The 19,734-nt window shown below is 41.9% G+C and overlaps 1 protein-coding gene across 1 annotated transcript in view; it reads left to right on the top strand.

The window, feature by feature from the left end:
- Positions 1–689: 689 nt before the first annotated feature.
- RASEF (RAS and EF-hand domain containing) overlaps positions 690–19,734 on the top strand; it is a 77,407-nt gene continuing 58,362 nt past the window's right edge. Inside the window, exon 1 of the mRNA XM_011953954.1 lies at positions 690–1,422. Coding sequence (XP_011809344.1) covers positions 992–1,422 — 431 coding nt within the window. The 5' untranslated portion in view covers positions 690–991. The remainder of the gene's footprint in view (positions 1,423–19,734) is intronic.

Here is a 19,734-nt window from a genome sequence, read left to right as displayed (position 1 = left end):
ATCCATTAAGCATTCAGTATTAAAGAAACAACAGTATTGTCGAAAAAAAGTGTTTAAAACCAAAGGGTAACATACCTTTGGATATATAATTTCCATAAAGTTTGTTTAAAGAAAAAAACCTCCAAAACGACCTGTCTTTGTTTAAACAATGCTGCCTGCCAAGCGATTTTGTTTATTAATTTTTTTCTCAGGTTTAGGAGACAAGGATTGAGAAAAAATGTGGAATTGGAGATCTGGAAGATCTGTGTTTAAGCAGTGAGACCTTAACGTTAACGACGCACAGAAATGCGTTAACGAAAGCCAGTAAAACTGAGAATGGGGTCTTCTGGTAAATCTTGTACTTTGGTTTGTAAGAAACTTGTATATAAAGAAGTTTACCACGTTTCGGGAATAAGATAATAAAATGCACTTAACCCATTCGCAATCCTACCCCTACCTACCTTACCTCTGTCAGGTTAGCTTCTCAACGCGCGCCGGGCACCTTCTGCGGAGAAGCTGGGCGCTGGGCTCCACCCGAGCAGCGCTTACGCGGAAGGGCAATGCTCCCCCCGCACCCCCGTTCAGACCAACCAGGTCTCCCCTTCCTACGCGGAAAGCAGCGGCGGGCTCCGGGGCGTGGGAACTAGAGAAGCAAAGGCGCGCGCTCCTCCTCCCTGGCTGGGCGGAGCCGCACCCGCCGGGAGAGTGGTGAGGGCCACCGCGGTGCGCGGGCGCTCAGTCGCGGGAGGCGCTCCTTCGCGGTGCCCGGAGCCAGAGCACACCCCACCGCCTCCGGGACCTGTTGGGGACTGGCCCGAACCATCGTCGAAGGGAGCCGCCCGACAACCCCCGACGTCCCTCGCCCCGCCCGACGTTCCCGCAAGTGGCCAAACCAGCCGGACAAGCCAAACTCGCCGGGTCTCCCGGCAGCAGCAGGTGGCCCCGTCCTTCCAGGGAGGGCCGTGCGCCGCGCGGCGCTCCGGAGCCCTCTCGGCCGCCCCCGCCAGGCGGGATGGAGGCGGACGGGGACGGAGAGCAGCTGGCCCGGCTGCGCTCGGTCTTCGCCGCCTGCGACGCGAACCGCTCGGGGCGCCTGGAGCGCGAGGAGTTCGGGTCACTGTGCGCGGAGCTGCGGGTACGGCCGGCCGACGCCGAGGCAGTATTCCAGCGGCTCGACGCCGACCATGACGGCGCCATCACCTTCCAGGAGTTCGCGCGTGGTTTCCGCGGGGCCCTCCGCGGGGGGCGGCGCCGGGACTGGGGTCCGGTGGATCCTGCGCCCGCCGTGGCTGAGGCGGGGCCCGAGACCCCCGACAGCGAGGAGGCCGAGGGAGACGAGCACGCGGCGGCGGCGCTGGCCACCTCGTGGGGCCCGGCGAGTCCCGACCGGGCTTGGCAGGATTTCCAGGCGCGACTCGGGGAGGAAGCCAAGTTCATTCCCAGGTGCGAGTGTGAGCTGGGGCGGGAGGTGATCCTGGCGCTTCCTGCTTTCTTCTTCCCACTTTCTTGCAGGTGTGCAGACCCAGTGCACTTTACACTTCTCTGTGAGTTCCTTGTCTTCCTTCACCTACTCGCTTTGACTTTTCCAAGATCCACTAGAGTTAAGAAAAGGGATACAGTCAGCGTTTGGGGAGAAAGTTTTACGTGCTGAATCCTGAGCCTGCAAAGGGCAGCGTGTTAATTACAGGTTCTTTCTTGGAATCTGCAGCCGCTGGCGCCCCGCGCGGGTTTAGGCGCGCGCCCCACATCTCACCGCGTCCTGGTTAAGTCACCTTCTACCCCAGGCCTTAGGCTCGCACCCCAGGGCTGGGACCCGGGCTGTTTGCCAATTTGGCGTCCTTTGTAATAGTTTTCTGATTTGTTGTTTTCCTAAGACTGTATAGAAAAGGAAACTTTGTTGGGTTTTTATATTGCTGGACACAAATATTCATAGATGTACCTGCTAGGCATTTTACAGAGTTCACACGTTTAATTTTCCTAACATCCCTAGAAGGTAGGCTAGCTTATTTCTGAACGTATAAATTAGACAGACGTTAAGCGACTTGCCCAGTTAAGCAGCAGAGATTTGACCCCACATTTTGTGAACTGAAAAACTCACTTTTTATGTGACGGAATAAAATGATAAAATGACACCATATTCTCTGCTCTTATTGCTCTGACAGAAATAACATGTCAAGTCACGGACTTAATTATCAGAAGGTAAGAGGATGCCTGCAGGTGGGATTTCAGGGCCTGGAGGGAGAGAGGCTCAGTTTTTCTTCTTTGAGCTTCATTTGCATTTGACCATCCCTTGGTGTGGTGGGTGTCTCCAGCTGCTGTTTTTCACGTCATTCCCCGGCGATACACACATTTCAGTGCTGTAAGTGATTTTCTGCTTTATGTTTGGAGTTTAGCTGAAATTTTATTGAGCTCTGGCTGTCGTTATTAAGACGCTCCGAAAGGCATCATTTTGGTTGGCAGTTGTCACATCTGAGATGGAAGATTGAAAAGGAAGTATCCCTGGAAGGTTGTCAGTGTGCCTGTTCATTGGAAGTCCTCACTTCCTCCTCCTCCCAACTTCTCCCTCCAGCTTGGAAAGTAAGGGGAATATTGGGCATGGAGAGTGACTCAGTGCCATAGAAGGGTTGTGTAGAGAAAGTGGGTGTGTAACTATCTTTTCTATTGTTTACAGATGAGTTACTCCCCAACCAGGGAAGTACAAAATTAAAATACTGCGACAACCTATACTCTTTCTTTGAGTAATCTTTCATCTGTAACTTAGTTTGGGTGCAGCTAGTTTAAAAAGGTAAGAATTTTAGGAATGAGGCAGGGTGAGTCCATATCATACTGGGTATGATGTATGCATACATGTGGATCTGTTTTTCACAGTTGTCTAGTCTCAGCAACAAATATTTCACACACAACCTTAAATGATTGAAATGACCTGGATCAGTGTACAAACCAGGTTTAATATTGTTGGTGGAATTATTATTATCATGTTGTCTTTCCAAACTCTTCAGAGATTGCTATGTTTGATGGGTACTGGTGTCACCTGGTAGACTTGTGTCCTGAGCCTCACCTCACCTCCTGATTGGAGATTAACAAGTACAATATTTGTCTTCCTCTCATGTTCAAGTGGAAGAGATCTAAACTGCGTTGCTGCATCAGATTGTTACCGTGGCAGCCATCCACTGTTTTGGTAAATTGGATTAATTCTACTTCACTTCCTCATACAGCTGTTCACCTTTTCTTCCATCCGTCCAAATGTGATTTAAAATTTTTTTTGTTATGATAATGCCAAATGTGATTTAAAATTTTTTTTGTTATGATAATGCTGTCGGCATTATTTCGGCCAAATTTATTCCACAAACATTACCAATAGCCTGCCATATGTGAGATACTGGCTTAGGTACTGTCCTAGGTCACTGGGGACAAAGAGAAGGATGGTATGTAGTTCATGCCTTCAAGATGCTCATGGTGTAGATGAAACATTTTTCCAACAACTTCACTGAAGAACATTTAAAGGCAAAGGAAATTTGTAGGAAACTCCTTGTATTGTGGACATAGCTCAACAGACGGCTGCAAGCAAGAGTTTTCTTTAAAAAGTCATTAAGTTCATCTTTGTACACAATATTTTGGGACTTGTTTTAATATAAAGTAGAATTTCTTCTGAAGGGAGAATTGTCTTTCCAGGAAGGTGTGCCATTCAAACTTACGGCTTCGTTTCCCACCTGGCACTCAATCTTATCCCTGGGGACATTGTGCCCCAGGGCTGTCCTGGGGAGTGTTCACATCCAGTTTGAGAATAACGGATATTAAATAGGAAAATGTTTGGTTCCTATAAAGGCAAAGCATGACACTGTTGATTTTCATTTAAAGGATCTTTCAAGCAAAATATTAAGCAATTTTTGGGTTAAACTCCCCAGTCATCAGTAATTGTGATGTTTGAGGGAAGATAATACGGCATCATGAAGGGATGAAAATGGCCTTTGGGATGTGTGTCATTCTTGAGTTCATTTTCTCTTAGAAATTTGAGGGACTTTTTCTTTTGAAGGCTGAGGAAGAAGTGTCCAAGGAGCTGTGTGACATGGCAAGCTGAGCCTAGCAGGTGTGAAGGGTCTGCAAGGTGGGCCTTGGCCACTTCCTGGTCAGTTTGATAAGGTCGGCCAACAGGTGAAGGCAGCAGGAAAATGTGATGTGGTTACATAGGAGAATTTGGGAGGGCAGTTGCTACAAGGCTAAGAAAAGTCCTGGAAGTAGGAAGAAAATGTGTGGGTGTTGAGAGTGGAGGGGCAGGGCAGAGAGCAAACTTATAATGTAGCCTTGCCAGTTTCTGATGCCTGGCTCATTGCTTGGTGACAGGGAGTTTCATACTCAGGAGATACTCAGTAAATACCCAGTAAATGTTTGCTGAATGAATAGAAGATACTAGTATTCTTTGGTTCTTGTTTCAGATATCTGCATTTTGAGAGAAAGTGTAGTTCATGCTGTGAGCTTTTGCAGATTTTCTCACCTTTTTTTTTTTTTCAGTTACTGTTGTGAGCTGGTCATGGTGTTTAGAGATTGCCAAGAGAAGGAAATAGGCTGTGTGTGTGTGTGTGTGTGTGTATTGAGCATTTGATGGATGGCTGAGAGGAGGGATGAGGGTCTCTTCTCTGACCTCTAGTCAGAACTGAAGCTTTTCAGTGTTTTCTCAGCTCCATTTGCAGCAATTTTGAGTGTTATCTGTGAATTGATTCATGCTGATAAATTAACTTAGAAAACCCCACATTCTCACAAACAGGAACGTGAGCGTGCAGCTGGCACGGGACCCATCGTGGGTCTGTGAGTGGGCACAGGTGTCCCAAAAGTGTCCAAAGCAGGGACAACCTCAAGTCAGGTACCTGCTGTGTGACAGGTATCAGTGATGGGTGACCTGCCAGGCGGTGCTGGGCTAGGATTTGTTGAGACGTCAAAATCAGCACCGTTACCTGTTTCACATAGTTTGCGATGTTTCTACATGTGCAGTGTTGAAGGGGATTCTTTTATTTGGTAATTTAAAAACAAATTTAATTGAGAGGAACCAAAACTTTCCATATGTGAATTGTATAGAAACTGGCAAAACGGCTTACCTTATTAAACTCAAGAGGAAAGGCTCCCCCATCGGACAGCAATCTATTTAATTGGGAAATTTTGAAAAACAAGTAGCTGCCGGTAAGCAGAGGCAAAGTTTCAGTGCTGGTGAGGGTTGCTTCTCCATTTCCTCTTCTTGGGTGCTAGTTTAGCCCTTTTCAGAATGATTGCCTGGTTTTGTAATAGTGTAGTTGCTTCACAGCTCCCTTAATTTACAGGATACGGTGCTTGACAAGATAGAAAAGGGAGAGGAGAGACAGAGGCAAAGAAAGACATAAATACATCAGGAGTGAGCCAGAGAGCAAGAGAGAAGGCCAGAGAGAGAGTGGCCGAGGGGGTAATGGTGAGAGGGAGTAAAACACAGAGATCGGATGGAGGGGAAAGGAAGAGAGACTGATGGATTCCATCTTGCCTCGGTTTCCCCTCTTTCCACTCAGTGAGCCTGTGGCCCTGAGCCACCTTGAGATGAGAGAGGCAAATCAGCTCTTCTCTCTTTGATCTCAGCTCTTGAATATCTTCCACATGTGAGCATCTTGGTGCTTTGTGATGTGTTCGTGGTATTTAAAGATGAATATATATATATATGTATATTTTCATGCTCATGGTCCTCATCTATGAAGGATGAGTACAACACCCACACATTTTCTTCCTGCTTCCAGGACTTTTCTTAGCCTTGTAGCAACTGCCCTCCCAAATTCTCTTATGTAACCACATCACATCTGGTTCTCATCCAAGAAGAGAAGATGTGTTCTAGCCTTGCACCATGGTGGTGGGCTGCACCCAAGTCCTAGATATCAAGGGTATTTACCTTGAGTACCAGCTTTGGGATCTGTCACTGTGCTCACCATAGGTTTTCTGGAAGTTTCTTTACCTTTTCCGGATTCTGAACCAGGATCCTAACATCTGTGTCTCTGTTTATGTCTGTATCTGGATCTCCTTGTTTTCTAACTGTTGCTATTCTGTAGCTTTTTGCTTTTTCTCTTTAATGTGTCCTCTGTCACAGTGACGTGTATCATTACTCTGCTGACTGGGAGAAACCTGTCTCAATAACTACAACTCATTATTGGTGTATAGAAATGCTACCCATTTTTGTACGTTGATTTTTGTATCCTGAGAATTAACTGAATTCGTTTATCCAAGCTTAGGAGTCTTTTATAGGAGTCTTCAGGGTTTTCTAGATATAAGATTATATTGTCAGCCAACAGAGATAATTTGACTTCCTCTTTTCCAATTTGGATGGGTTTCCTTCTTTCTCTTGCCTGATTGCTCTGGCTAGGACTTCCAGTACTATATTGCGTAGGAGTGGTGAGAGCGGGCATCCTTGCCTTGCTCCAGAATCTAGGGGGAATGAACCTTTGATCCTGCCTCCTGGGCCTTGTGTGAATCTGTGCATGCCTTCGGTTTTATGGTCTCTACTTGCTGGGTGGTGGCCACTTCTGGTTCTGACATTTGAATTTAATCTCAAGGTAGTAATTTCTTTTTGACTTTCAGATTTGGGAAAGGTATTCTGGCCTTCTAGTCTTTAGAAGGCTCTCAGTGTTAGCCATCTGGGCAGTGGCCTGCTGTAACCCTCAGAATTCACTGATTGCTCAGAGCTTTGCTCTCAGAATTTGAAGAAAGATGATGTATTCTGTCCTTCTGGTTTGTGCAAAAACCAAAAGGCTTAAAAAGAAAAAGTCTTAAAACTTAGTGTTATCAGGGAAACTTTACTGCCAGATCTACAGACTCTTCTCTAGCTTTTTCTCGAACCTGAACTTGGGATTTACTCTTCTCTAAAATTACTGTTAAATTCAATTACACTACCCCTATCTCTTTAAGCGTGTAACAGTCTTTATCTGTTTCTTATTTTCTGTCCGGGTTATCCAATCTTTTTTCATTTGTAAAATGAAAGTGGCTGTATCATATGGGGAATGGTTAGTGTGCCATGGTGATTCCAAATGTGTTTTGAATCCTTTTTCTCTCCTCAGAGCATATATACAGTATACATTCTTGCTTCATGTATAACTTATTACAATTTAGGTAGCACTTGAGTGCAGTATATAGTCAGAAGAGGGAAATGGGAAGAGAATATTTATTCTGAGTGGTCAGGGATGCCTCACCTGACTGTATTGGTCTCATGTGAGATTGTAAAATGGAAAGTAAACACTGTCTGTCTCCCAGAGGGAAGTTCTAATGGTGGAATTTATCTATGACACATAGGATTTCTTTAGAATTACTTTGTCTAACAAACAAGTTCATTGCTTCAACTTGTAAATATTCAGGGTCTTCCAAATGATAATTGCTTTTCTCAGAGTAATTATAAGAAAAGAAGAGTGAATTTTAACCCTTAAGGCCTTAGTTTATATGTCTTATAAAAAGAGGATATACAGCTCCAGTAGTGCAAATGTTTCTTTGATCCTTTCTCTAGTTCACCCAGTATTGACATTGCCCTTGACATCTCACTAGGCACTATGCATACCTGACCCTGACCTTGTTTCTCGCCTTCTTAAATACTCAGGAGTTTCTGACACCTGAAGGATCTGGGGTGTGGAGTGATGAATGGGAAAATTCCTCCTGGCACTCCGCAACACCACTCCTTCTGGACTATGGATGTTTCACGTCGAACGTTTCTCAAATTGGGAGCCATAGACCCTTCATGGTCATTACATATCTCTTTGGGAGTTTTAGGAAACCAAATATTCTATTTTCATTTTGGCGATAATGTAAAATAAATTGATGTGCGCTCCTTCCAGATCACCTGCATTACAGATTTGGGTGACTCTTGCATTACAGATTTGGATGACTCCTGCATTACAGATTTGGGTATGCAATGTCAAAACCTGCCTTTGTGTTCGCGAGGCATCCCGTAACACTGTGCGCATTGTCACGAGCTAAGAAGGAAGGCCGAAAGGTGGGCTGTGTGTCTGAGCCATGTTTCCACATAATCCGAAGGTGACAGACAACAGAGTCCTGGATTTTCTGTAGTCTCAATATAAAAGTGATGAGAGAATGGGGTTTTGATCATAGAAATGTGCTCCAGGTAGCCATGTATGAGCCAGTCCCACACTGACACTGACTGTGGAGATTTAGCTTGGAAAACTGCATGCCCTGTCAGATTAGCTGACTATTGCTAATTCTGATTTCATTGATTTTGTAAATGTGTGTCAGTGTTAGAAATGTACTGATGCTATTGGTATAAGGAGTTTATATCTGATTTGTGTTCGTTCACAGTTAAGTGTAATGTGTTATAAGCAATATTTAAGTTAACTGTGGAATTCCACAATTAACTGTGGAATGTGTTTTATTTTTTGAAACGGAGTCTCGCTCTGTTGCCCGGGGTGGAGTGCAGTGGCTCAATCTCAGCTCACTGCAACCTTTGCCTCTCGGGTTCAAGTGATTCTCCTGCCTCAGCCTCTTGAGTAGCTGGGATCAGAGGTGTGCACTACCATACCTGGCTAATTTTTGTATTTTTAGTACAGATGGTACTATGTTGGCCATGCTGATCTTGAACTCCAGGACTCAGGTGATCTGTCCTCCTCAGCCTCCCGAAGTGCTAGGATGGCAAGCGTGAGCCGCTGTGCATAGCCTCACAGGAGTCTTTAATAAGGTCTACCTGTTAATCTAAGTATGAGAAATATTATTCTAATGGGACTTGAAATCCTCAAGAACTATATAGGACTATAAACATGCATGTTTCATTTCTCAATATGCATTTATCTCCTCTGTCATTTAAATTGAGGGCATAACACTATGGAAAAAGTAAATCTTAAATCTCCCAATCCTAAACAACGAAGATCTGTGTTATTTTGCCACAGGGGAAACTCTTCTCGCCCTTTTTCCTATTTTTCATTCATTCATTCATTTATTTACTCATTCATTCCTTCACTTAACAAATTTTTTTTTTTTTTTTTTTGTCCACTGTATGCCCAGGACTGCACGAGGCACTGAGTACTTAGAAATAGTCTCCTGCCAAAAGTCCAAGTTGCTTAGCTGGTTTCTCTCTATTCAGAAGGTGATGACATCAGTGAGGATATAAAGTGGCGAGAATCACGAGGTAAATGGCCTGGGTCCAGCTCTCAGTGGTGGTCAGAAATCAAACAGACCAGCTACACTCAGGGAGTTTCCTCCCCTCTACCACAGAGAAGTGAAGCCTTCACGCCTTCCCTTGCAAGGCTGAAGTGTGCTAAAACTTCTTTCTTTTGTAGTCCAGCATGAGTAGGACTGCAGGTCCCTGTCAAATGACCTCCAGGCTCCTTCCGCTCTTACTACATACACTGTGGGCTGTGATTAATGGAGGAGGGTTCACAAACATGGAGGCCTCCAGAGCCAGACAGGTAACGTTGACCCAGTGATGTGGGCTCTATGGCCGGTATGAGCCTCTGCTTTATATGCTGGGAGGAAAGCCACTTCTCAGTGTGGCCACTTTTCAGCTTCAGACAGCGGCTGCCATGCAGGATGTGGGTCCAATATTGACAGTGATGCTGGATTTTAAGTGCCAATTTCCAATTTTGCATAGCTAAAGAGACAGCATTTCCAGTGTGCAACCTGCGAATGTGCCCTGGTTAATTCAAATGTTAGGTGTGATCTCATTTTGAAGATCCCTGTTGATTTGAGCATGTCCTTCCGTGACATCCTAACTTAGAACTTTAATGGTGTTGTTTATTTCCCCTCTAAGTTTGTGGGATACCCTTTTGACCCAATGACAGTTTATCTTTACTTTCTTGTTTGCTCTTAGATGTTATTGTACTTTGCAGAGTTATCTTGCTCAGGTTCAACAGATGTTGTTGTATAATATTTTCTACTTCCAGGTTATGCCGCCCTAATGGGTATGTCCTAGTGGGGGAGGGCTGAACTGTGAATGCACTGGGATGTCTAGGATACCTATTACTCTAATATTTTTCTTTCTTTTTGTCTGAAGCTGGAAGTACTTGGCTGTCACAGTTTTTAAGACATGTAAAAAATCAATCGGAATGAAATGATTTGTGATGAAAATTAAGGGAATTTAGTTATAAGAGGTCATTTTTTCTGGTATTGTAGTATTATTTTCTTTCATTGTTGGAATTCTTCGTCCGTTAGGCACTGTTGTATTTTAGGGCTAAGAAATTTGAACAGCCACAACAGCTGTGTGTCTGGGTTTCTTTTCCTCTTTTTTTTTTTTCATTTTCTGTCTTTTTTTGTTTTGTTTTAGAGTAGTCTCATACAGGTTCGGTCAAACTTTATTCCTTAAATGTTCTCACATGTATCTGTCCTTGTCTTCCATTTTTAAGTGGCCAGGCGGAAACACTCAAGGTAATGGCATGTTCTGAGAGCTCCTCCCCACCACGTGCACACCAAGGGCAGCCGCTATCTTTAATTTCAATTTTTTAAATTTAGTTTTGGGGTGTCTTCGGGGAATGTTCAGCCTTGATACCCTCTGCGATCATTTACTATAAAAGTACGGTGCATGCTCAGATGGCCATTTCGTCATCATAGGATCTTTGACCAAGTATATCTTTTAAGTATCTAGATAGAAAGCAAAGAAGTACATAAGGAGTTATTTATTCTGAAATCCGAGTGCAATGGTGAAAGTATCACCTATTGTTAGCTGCCTGTGGCTACCTGGTGCAAGGATGAAGGGCTTATGGGAGGTTTAAGTAGCATTTCCTGATTTGTTACCCATCTGCCTAGCATGGTGGACTCTACCATTTCATCCCCTGGGATAACACAGTCACCTCATAATTCTTGCTTCTGTCAAACAGAGTTACAGTCTGCTCTGGGCTGAGGTGGAAGAATTCATGAAGAACCAACACACGTTTGTTTAGAAAGTCCATTTTAGGATACTCCTGTGTCATGTTTTCTGATGGGAATGCTGTAAACTGGTGTTAGTGTTTATAGTGCAGAATACTTTTTCTTTTCCTCCTTGGGGATCTCTTGGTATAGCATGTACTTCAAATTGGCGGATATGGTTTGCTTGGGGATGCTAATGAATGAATTATACTACAGGCATTTCTGCTTGAACACAGTGTATACATTCCAGAAAAACCTAGTGTTCTGCCAACACACAGGGCATTTGGAAAAAAAGGTAGAAATGGTGCAGACCACGCGATAGCTATACTTCTGTAATAAGAATACTCAAATAAGCAGTAACAATCATAAAATACTAGCACAGTAAAAAAAAAAAAAAGTCATGCTAGATTCTTAATAGACATAGAAATACAATACTCCATAATACCTGTAGGTATCTTAAAAATGGTAACTGTTGGGTACTAGGCTTAGTACCTGGGTGGTGAAACAATCTGTACAACAGAGCCTCATGACACGAGTTTACCTGTACAACAAACCTGCACATGTACCCCTGAGCCTAAAATAAGAGTTAAAAAATAATCTGAAAAACTGTTTAAACATGAAAACATAGGATTTTGCAGGTTTTTTTTTTTTCCGAAGGTGAAGGTAGCTTGATGGAGATGTGGGGTTGCAGCTGCTTTTAGTTAGTGGGGCAAGGACATAATGCACAAGGATCCAAGAGAACCCAGACGACGCAGGTGGACAGTCTGTGCTAAGAAGACGATCACGGTGCAAAATGGCATCAGGTCCACACTGCATTCCTTTGTAGCCTGCGGGTGCAGCTGTTAATGGACTTACATTTCAGTGGCTGTTACTTGGGGGCATAAAGCATTAACACACTGGGAAAAGTCATTTCCACTTTAGCATCCTTCACTTGCTAACCTAGGGAGTGAACTAACTGATGCTGCAGGTACCTGCATTATGGCAGAGAAATCCTAAAAAAAATCTTGAGTACAGAACTCATGGGAAGCTCCAGCAAGGCACAAAGACAGAAATGAATGTCAGATTGATTCTGTGTACACAGATTCAAGATTTTGTATTGGTCTAAAAGGATAATGTATCACCTCCCTCCTAAGAGATTATACCAAATGAGCTCTCTTCAGGATAATAAAAGTCCATTAGTCCACAAAAGTTTAGAAATCTATTAGGTTGTTAGAGTCCTAATGACCCTGGCTAAAATGAAAATATGATGGGATAGCTGAGCACTTGGAGCCTTGGGAAGTGACCTACTCTGTTGAATGATATTTAACATTAAGGTTTTTATCAGTAACAAAGTTCTTATTCAGCTCTTTTCATCAGTCCTAGCATACTTTCACTGTGAAGCTGGTACACTGGTCTACATTGATTAACCCCAATGAAAGTGCAGTGATTTTAGACATTTGTATTAGAGTTTTCCAGAGAAACAGCACCAATAAGATGTGTGTATGTGTGCATAATGTACATAAACACAGACACACATATAAAATATATGTGTTATATATATACCATATGTATACACATATATCTTGATGTATTATTTAGAAAGAGAGAGATTGAGAGAGATTGATTTTGGGGAATTGACTGGTGTGACTATGGAGGCTGGTAAGTCCAAACTCTGCAGGGCAGGATGGTAGGCTGGAGACCCAGAGAGGGGTTGAGGTTGCAGTCCTTGTAAAAAGGCATCTGCTAGCAGAATTCCCTCTTCCTCCTGTGAGATCAGTCTTTGTTCTAGGTCTTTACTGAATGGATGAGGCTCACCTACCCACATTATGGAGGGTCAACTGCTTTACTCGAAGTCTGCTGATTTAAATGTTAATCTCGTGTATAGAATACCTTCACAGCAACATACTCACATGTTTGAGCAAAAGTCTGGCTGCTGTGGCCTAGACAAGTTGACATAAATAAAATTCACCATCATGGCCACTAAAAGAGGTTTTCAAATATTCTCAGTTTTGAGAAGATCACCGAGCATTTTTGAATGCTTCTAGCTTGTAAGTAACAGAAAAATTCAAACTATTTTAATCAGGAAAAATTCCTACACATATATTGTATCCCCCCACCTTCCAAATGCTTAAACACTCCACAACAAAGTACCAAAGTCAACTTTAAAGTTATTAATATTTTTTATCTTCCAAGAAAAGGCTTGCCCTATATCTGCTTATGGCTGTGAGATGCCCCTCTGGGAGAAGAGGTCTTATTATTCAGCCTTGTTCCTACCCCTCCACCCTCACCCTACAATCCCATTAACTTCAAACTGGTCACCTCACAGAAGATACATCTTGGATTTGAGCATAGCCATCCAGCAAGCCACACAAACATTATGCTTTGCTGGACTTCCGTGGGCAAATTCACTGCTTTCTGGCTTCCTTTCTTCTTCTCCTTCCTTCTCACTCCTTCCTTCCCTCCTTTCTGCAAATGCTCTGTGAAAGGAAGGCATTGTGCCAAGAAGTCCAAAGGCTGACATTTTAATGAGGAACAGGAAGAATTCTTTCCAGTAGGAATGGGTTCTTATCTACTAGTTTTTGTCCCTGAGTTGGAAGTTACTTACAGGATGTAATATGAGAGCACAGGGAAGCCAGAAGTGTTCCACCAGGTATAAGTCCTAAAGCAGCCACAAGAGAGCTGCTAGATTCATTATTCAGCAGCTCAGTGGGCACTGGTGGTAAATCACGTCTTTTCTCTGCTGCTAGTCAAGGGCGTTTCTGGAGGTGCAAACTCCTAGGGCCCACCGCAGACTCACCGAAGCATCTGTATTTTAACAGAATCCCTGAATGGTTTGTGTGTGTAGTAAACTCTGCTGAGAAAATGAGAAGTGAGAGTGTGGGATGTGGCCACATCTGCTGGGCAGATGTTTCCAAAAAGGCAGAAAAGACCCAGAAAAAAATCGCTGAACTGAAGTAGAAGAGAGAAACTTCGCTGACCTCAAAATGTTGCCTTGGGGTGCTTCTGGTTGTTTGATATCTGAATTTTGAGATGTTCATGAGTGAGTTTACCTTGAGGATACAGTCCTTTATACTCCATCAAGTACTTTGTGTATTTTGTGAATGTATTCTTTAAAGACAAAACACATGCAAAAAAAGCACACAGGGTGGAAGTGTACAGCTTGCTGGGTTTTCAGATGGAATGCTTGAATAAATCAGAATGCAGGTAAAGAAACAGAACATTTCACTACATTGCGGAAGCCCAGGTTCCCCCCTCAATCACTGCAGACCCCTCTTTCCAGAGGAGTCATTGTCCTTTGCCTCTGTTTTGATGTTACATACATAGGTTTGTACAGTGCATCTGGCTTCTTTCAGTCACCGTGATGTTTGTGAGCTTGTAGTTTAAAACTTTTATTTTCATTGATGTAGATTCTTCCACAGTGTGAAAATACCACAATCGATTTATCCAGTTTACGAAAAATGTCCATTTGGATAATTTCTACTTCATGGATGTCACACATAGTACTGCAGTGATCATCTGTCACAAGACTTTTGGTAAGCACATGGACGTGGGCAACGCATTGGTCAGAAAAATTGTTTGCAAAATCGCTGAAGCTTTCCGTGCTAATTCAGGGTCATCATATGAAGTCCAGTTTTATTCTGGGAGGTAGTAGAATGATATCCCCAGGGATTTGTGGCGATGGTGGTTCAGCTTGGCTTTTGAAGTTACTGTGTGGAGTGTCTGTCCTTGCCATCAGGCTGCCAGATGACGTTTTACTATTCTCAGTACTTCCTTCCTTCCTGGGTCTTTGTCTGTTGAAGTTTTGGAAAACAGATTATCAGATACATTAGAATTGTGTTTTTTAAAAGCCCCGTTTGAATGTAAATTATTCCTGTACCAAGCAGGAGTGTCTCAGAAGCTGTTTTTCTTTTTTTTTTTTCTGACTTTCCACCCTCCTTTTGGATTCTTCTTGGCATCACATACCTGAGTTTCAGATAGCTGGAGTGCTGCCGTCATTTTGAAATTATAATATTATTATTATTTGTAGTTTTACTCCTGTTCCATTTTTTTTTTTTTTTTTTTTTGAGGCAGAGTCTCGCTCTGTGGCCCGGACTGGAGTGCAGTGGCCGGATCTCAACTCACTGCAAGCTCCGCCTCCCAGGTTTACGCCATTCTCCTGCCTCAGCCTCCCAAGTAGCTGGGACTACAGGCGCCTGCCACCTCGCCCGGCTAGTTTTTGTATTTTTAGTAGAGACGGGGTTTCACTGTGTTAGCCAGCATGATCTCGATCTCCTGACCTCGTGATCCACCCGTCTCGGCCTCCCAAAGTGCTGGGATTACAGGCGTGAGCCACCGTGCCCGGCTCCTGTTCCATTTTTATTCATACATTAACTTCTTTTTCAATTTTGTTTATTTTGGAGGTTCCTCAAGTAGACGCTGTAGTTCTAAATTATCTTTTTAGAAATTCAGCCACTTAGAGAGAGCTAAGCACAAAACATGGAGTTATATTATTTTTTGAACACAAATAAGAAGTAGGTGCCCAGCCAGGAGTGGGCATAGTTCACGCTGAATGAATCCACTGGAGTCTGTCAGTCACCTCATATGTTGGTCACTGAAATTGTTTTTAATCCTTTCTCTTTTGAGTCTTAGGGGAATGCTTAAAAAATTACACACCAAGATAAACAAATACTACTGCTTTGTGGATTCTCCTTGTCCACTCAAGCAAATTATTGTAATACCTTTATGGCAACTTTCTGTATAGTACTTGGATTTAAAGCAACAATTAGGCATTTATTTCCATTTTCTTTAGTAGCTTTTGCATTCGTTTTGCTGCCCAGAGGGTATCTTATTATCCAAGCAGGTGAGAGAGGAGTGCGGCTCAGACCACAGGGAAACAGAACTGGAAACCAAGGGAATGTTAAAGGTTTGGGATACAAAAATATAAACTGAGATAAATGTAAATATACAGCTTACTGAAATTGCTTTTTCCCTATCTGATGAACCAGTGAGTTAAGATGATGGCTCAATTAAGGGAAGACTGGTTTTTCTTTTCTTGACTTTTCTTGGGGGTTGAGGTCAGACTCTGTTGGCAGATGGTGTTTGCAGATCTGAAGGCTGTTTGCTCTTTTAGTGAACTGTGGCTCTGGGAGCACAAAAGTGAACCAGTGGCAGGACAACTGATCCTTGAATAATGTGCAAAAGTCGGATTTTAATGAGATTTTCGGCTACCTTTTTTTAAAAAACACATTTCAGAAAGTCACCCTTCCATTCTGGAGAAAATCAAATGAAAAAGTAATTAAACGTTCCAGCAGATTGCTGGGAAAGCAGTGGAGTGGACAGATGATGGGCAGTGGGGTCTGTCTCAGGAGGCTTCTGCCTTGTGGAAAATGTATCCCAAGCACCATGGAGTGAGACTGGGGGACTCTCAAAGGGTCTTAACTGTTGAAATGTCAAATTAGAGATGTCGGCAACATTTTATTTCTAAGGGGAAATGTGTTTAAGAAATTCATCAGAAAATCTCTACAACTAATTTTACTTGGTTTGATATTTTTGATCTGTTTTTGTATCTTTTCATAAAACAGACTGGAACACTGTTATTGATTTATCTTTATGTTTGATGGTTAGGTAGCAGGGTAGGTAGGTAAAAATCAGTGATTCTTAAAAGTAGATTGTAAAATTCTGTGACATGTCTTTTGGGACACTAAACAAATAATATCACATATATAGTTTTAACATAATTCAAAGATGTCATAGATAATAATTTCATGCTTAATTACATTAACTGTCATAGCAAACTAATATAACCTTTGAAATAGGCTTTTAAAAAGGCCAGAGCACCGGGCACGGTGGCGCACACCTGTAATCCCAGCACTTTGGGAGGCCCAGACAGGTAGATCACCTGAGGTCAGGAGTTCAAGACCAGCCTGAATAACATATCTCTACTAAATGCAAAAACTTAGCAAGGCGTGGTGGCGCATGCCTGTAAACTTGGGAGGCTGAGGCGGGAGAATCATTTGAACCCAGGAGGCAGAGGTTGCAGTGAGCTGAGATCGTGCCATTGCACTCTAGCCTGGATGACAAGAGTGAAGCTCTGTCTCAAAAAATATATTTAAAATAAAAAGGCCAAAGCAGGTTGTGTAGAATTCTAACAAATTTTCTTGCCAGTGTTATGTATATTCAAGTATAAGGTTTAACTGTTAACAAAATGTGATGAGGAACCAAACAGTTATCTTTCCATGATACCAGTAATAATTCAGAATTAAATGTCAACTATTTAATAATCAGTGGTAGGTATTCAATATATAATAAGTGCTAATTCAGGAAATATATTTGCTATTGAATGAACAAGTAGAATGCACTTACATATTCCGGAATGTACTGATTTCAAAAGAAAAAGTGTTCTTTACTGGTATTCATGATTCTGTAGTATATTAATAAATCATTTGGAGATTTTAGAATGACAAGCAAATCCTTATCTTTTGTAGAAGCTAATGGTGAGTTATCTGTGTATGCAATATATTGTCTTTGTTGATCTCCATAGAATCATGTAATTTAATTTATTTTTGGAACTCACATATATGCTATTAACAAATATAAATATTATTTTGTTAAAAATGTCCCCACATTTATTATTGAATTGTATTCAAAATATATTCAAGATTTGATACATGGGTTTAGCCGTTCAGCTGATGTTGAGATTTCAGCAACCTCAGCTCACAAAAACACAAATCTGAGGTGGAGTGTATTTGTCCATTTTCATACTGCTTTGAAGAAATACCCGAGACTGGGTAATTTATAAAGAAAAAGAGGTTTAAGGAACTCACAGTTCCACAAGCCTGGGAGGCAAGAGAGGAGCAAAGGCACATCTCGCACGGCTGCAGGCAAGAATGTGTAGGGGAACTGCCCTTTATAAAGCCATCAGATCTCATGAGACTTATTCACTATCAGTACAACAGCACGGAAAAACCTGCCCCCATGATTCAATTACCTTCCACCGGGTACCTCCCACGACACGTGGGAATTATGGGAGCTACAGTTAAGATGAGACTTGGCTGGGGACACAGCCAAACCATATCATGCAATAAAATGAAGGGGCCTTTGCATATCAGAAATAGTTCCAGATACCAGCAAGACAGACAGTTTCTTGAGTTGAACTTATTTTCAGCATTCTTAGCATCTGTTATATGGTAAATAGAGGGCGCATCCCCATTGAAAACAATGTGAAAGGAGAAAAGGGAAAAAATAACGGAGAAGGCAGCAGCACGCTGAAGACTGGTGCATGCTGGTGCGTGTAAAGTTCAGATGGAATCTGGTGTGCTTTCTAGAATCTGCTACTTTCTCACTGTGTTCAGCAGGGGAGACCCTTTTTATCTTGGCAATCATGTTTCCCATAGTTCGCCCTCTCCCTAACCCTGTGCAGGCAAGTCTCACCTGCTCACTCCTTCGCACTGTTGCTCTCTTTATTCTCTGTGAGTCAGAGTTCTGAGCCTGTTGCAGATCCAGTACAAAACTCCACCTTCTCCACATCAGTTCATGTTGAGCCCTTCTTCCCAGACCTCCTGCCTCCTTCATTCATTCATTAATGGAGAAGCTGCTCCAGGTCAAACCTATAGGTGCCGGCTGCTGCAAGGGATATGAGACTGATAGGGTAACCGGGAAAGTAAAACATCCATAGAAAACTCAATACACAGAAATCAGATAATAAAGTGTGGTGGGGGTAGGAGGAGAGGGATTTCCCTGTGACTGAAGTATTCAGGGCTGATTTTCAGAGGTGACTTTTGGGAAAGCCTTGACTGATGTGTAGGATTTGGCTTCTACATAGCATATATGAAAGGCTTAGATTCTGATCAAAGACTCAGATTAAAATGTATTTTGACCAGGGAGGAAAGAATTTGTTTCTCAACTTCTGCAGTCTCAAAAATTGAAAAACAACAAACAAACAAACAAACAAAAAAACAGAACAGTGGTGTGAAATCAGTCAAGAAAACATGCTTCATCTGAACCTTGTCTCCTTTGTTGAAAAGTTACATGTTTTATATTGAGCCCTCTACAAAATACTTGAAGACATTGAGCACCTAAGGATGGAAAAAGAAAGAAGGAAATGAGATAGGAAACTAGAGTGGCCGTAGAATTGATTCCCTAAACCAGGACTTGTTTGAGAATAAAATAAGGAGAACTAATTTACTTTAAATTATATAATTTTATCAAAATACTATTTTATTATCTAACAAATTGTTTTTATTATATAGTGGTCCTATATACTAGTTCTAGTCAAAAATTTTAAAAGTAATTTGTAAAATATGTAAAAGGTTTATGTACATTGAAGTAAAAATTTTCTTATCACTTACGTGAATGTTAAAAAGTGCAAAATAGTACTGGAACATATTCATGTATTTTAATGTTAATTACCTATATCTATCTCTAATGCCAGAATTAGTGGTACTTTTCTGAAGAATACATCTTCTTCGAATGTGGTCGTATTCTTAATTTTTTCTATAATATCGCTTGTAATCTTTAGAGTTACGGTTTCATTTTTTGACTACTAAATTTGAAACTGTTGACATCAACAGTTGACTCTTCTGTGTAGATCATGATTTTTTTTTAAATTAAGAAAACACTCTCAAGTGTTGAACTATAATTGTAGAGTAAATTCTAAGTGGAGGACATCGTTAATTCTTTGTTGTCTTGGTGTAGACATATAAATATTAACATATGTGAATAATTTAGTCCACGATTGTCACAGGTTCTATGTGTTTACCTCCTTTCAAAATACTTCCTTTAACAAATACTTTGACAAATTTATTAACATTTATAAGACAAGACTTACCAAGTTGTGTTCGTTTATGTTTCTTTTAAATGTTTTCCAATACTTAGATACATCAAAATTGTAGCACTTCTCAATTCTATCCTATTGTTATAGAATATAAATTTAATCAATAAAGATAGGAAGACCATCAAAAG

Source organism: Colobus angolensis, unplaced genomic scaffold (assembly GCF_000951035.1).
Source record: "Colobus angolensis palliatus isolate OR3802 unplaced genomic scaffold, Cang.pa_1.0 Scaffold379, whole genome shotgun sequence".
NCBI classification, from domain to species: Eukaryota; Metazoa; Chordata; class Mammalia; order Primates; family Cercopithecidae; genus Colobus; species Colobus angolensis.
The sequence above is the reverse complement of the archived record's forward strand: the minus strand, read 5'-3'. Positions and strand labels throughout refer to the sequence as shown.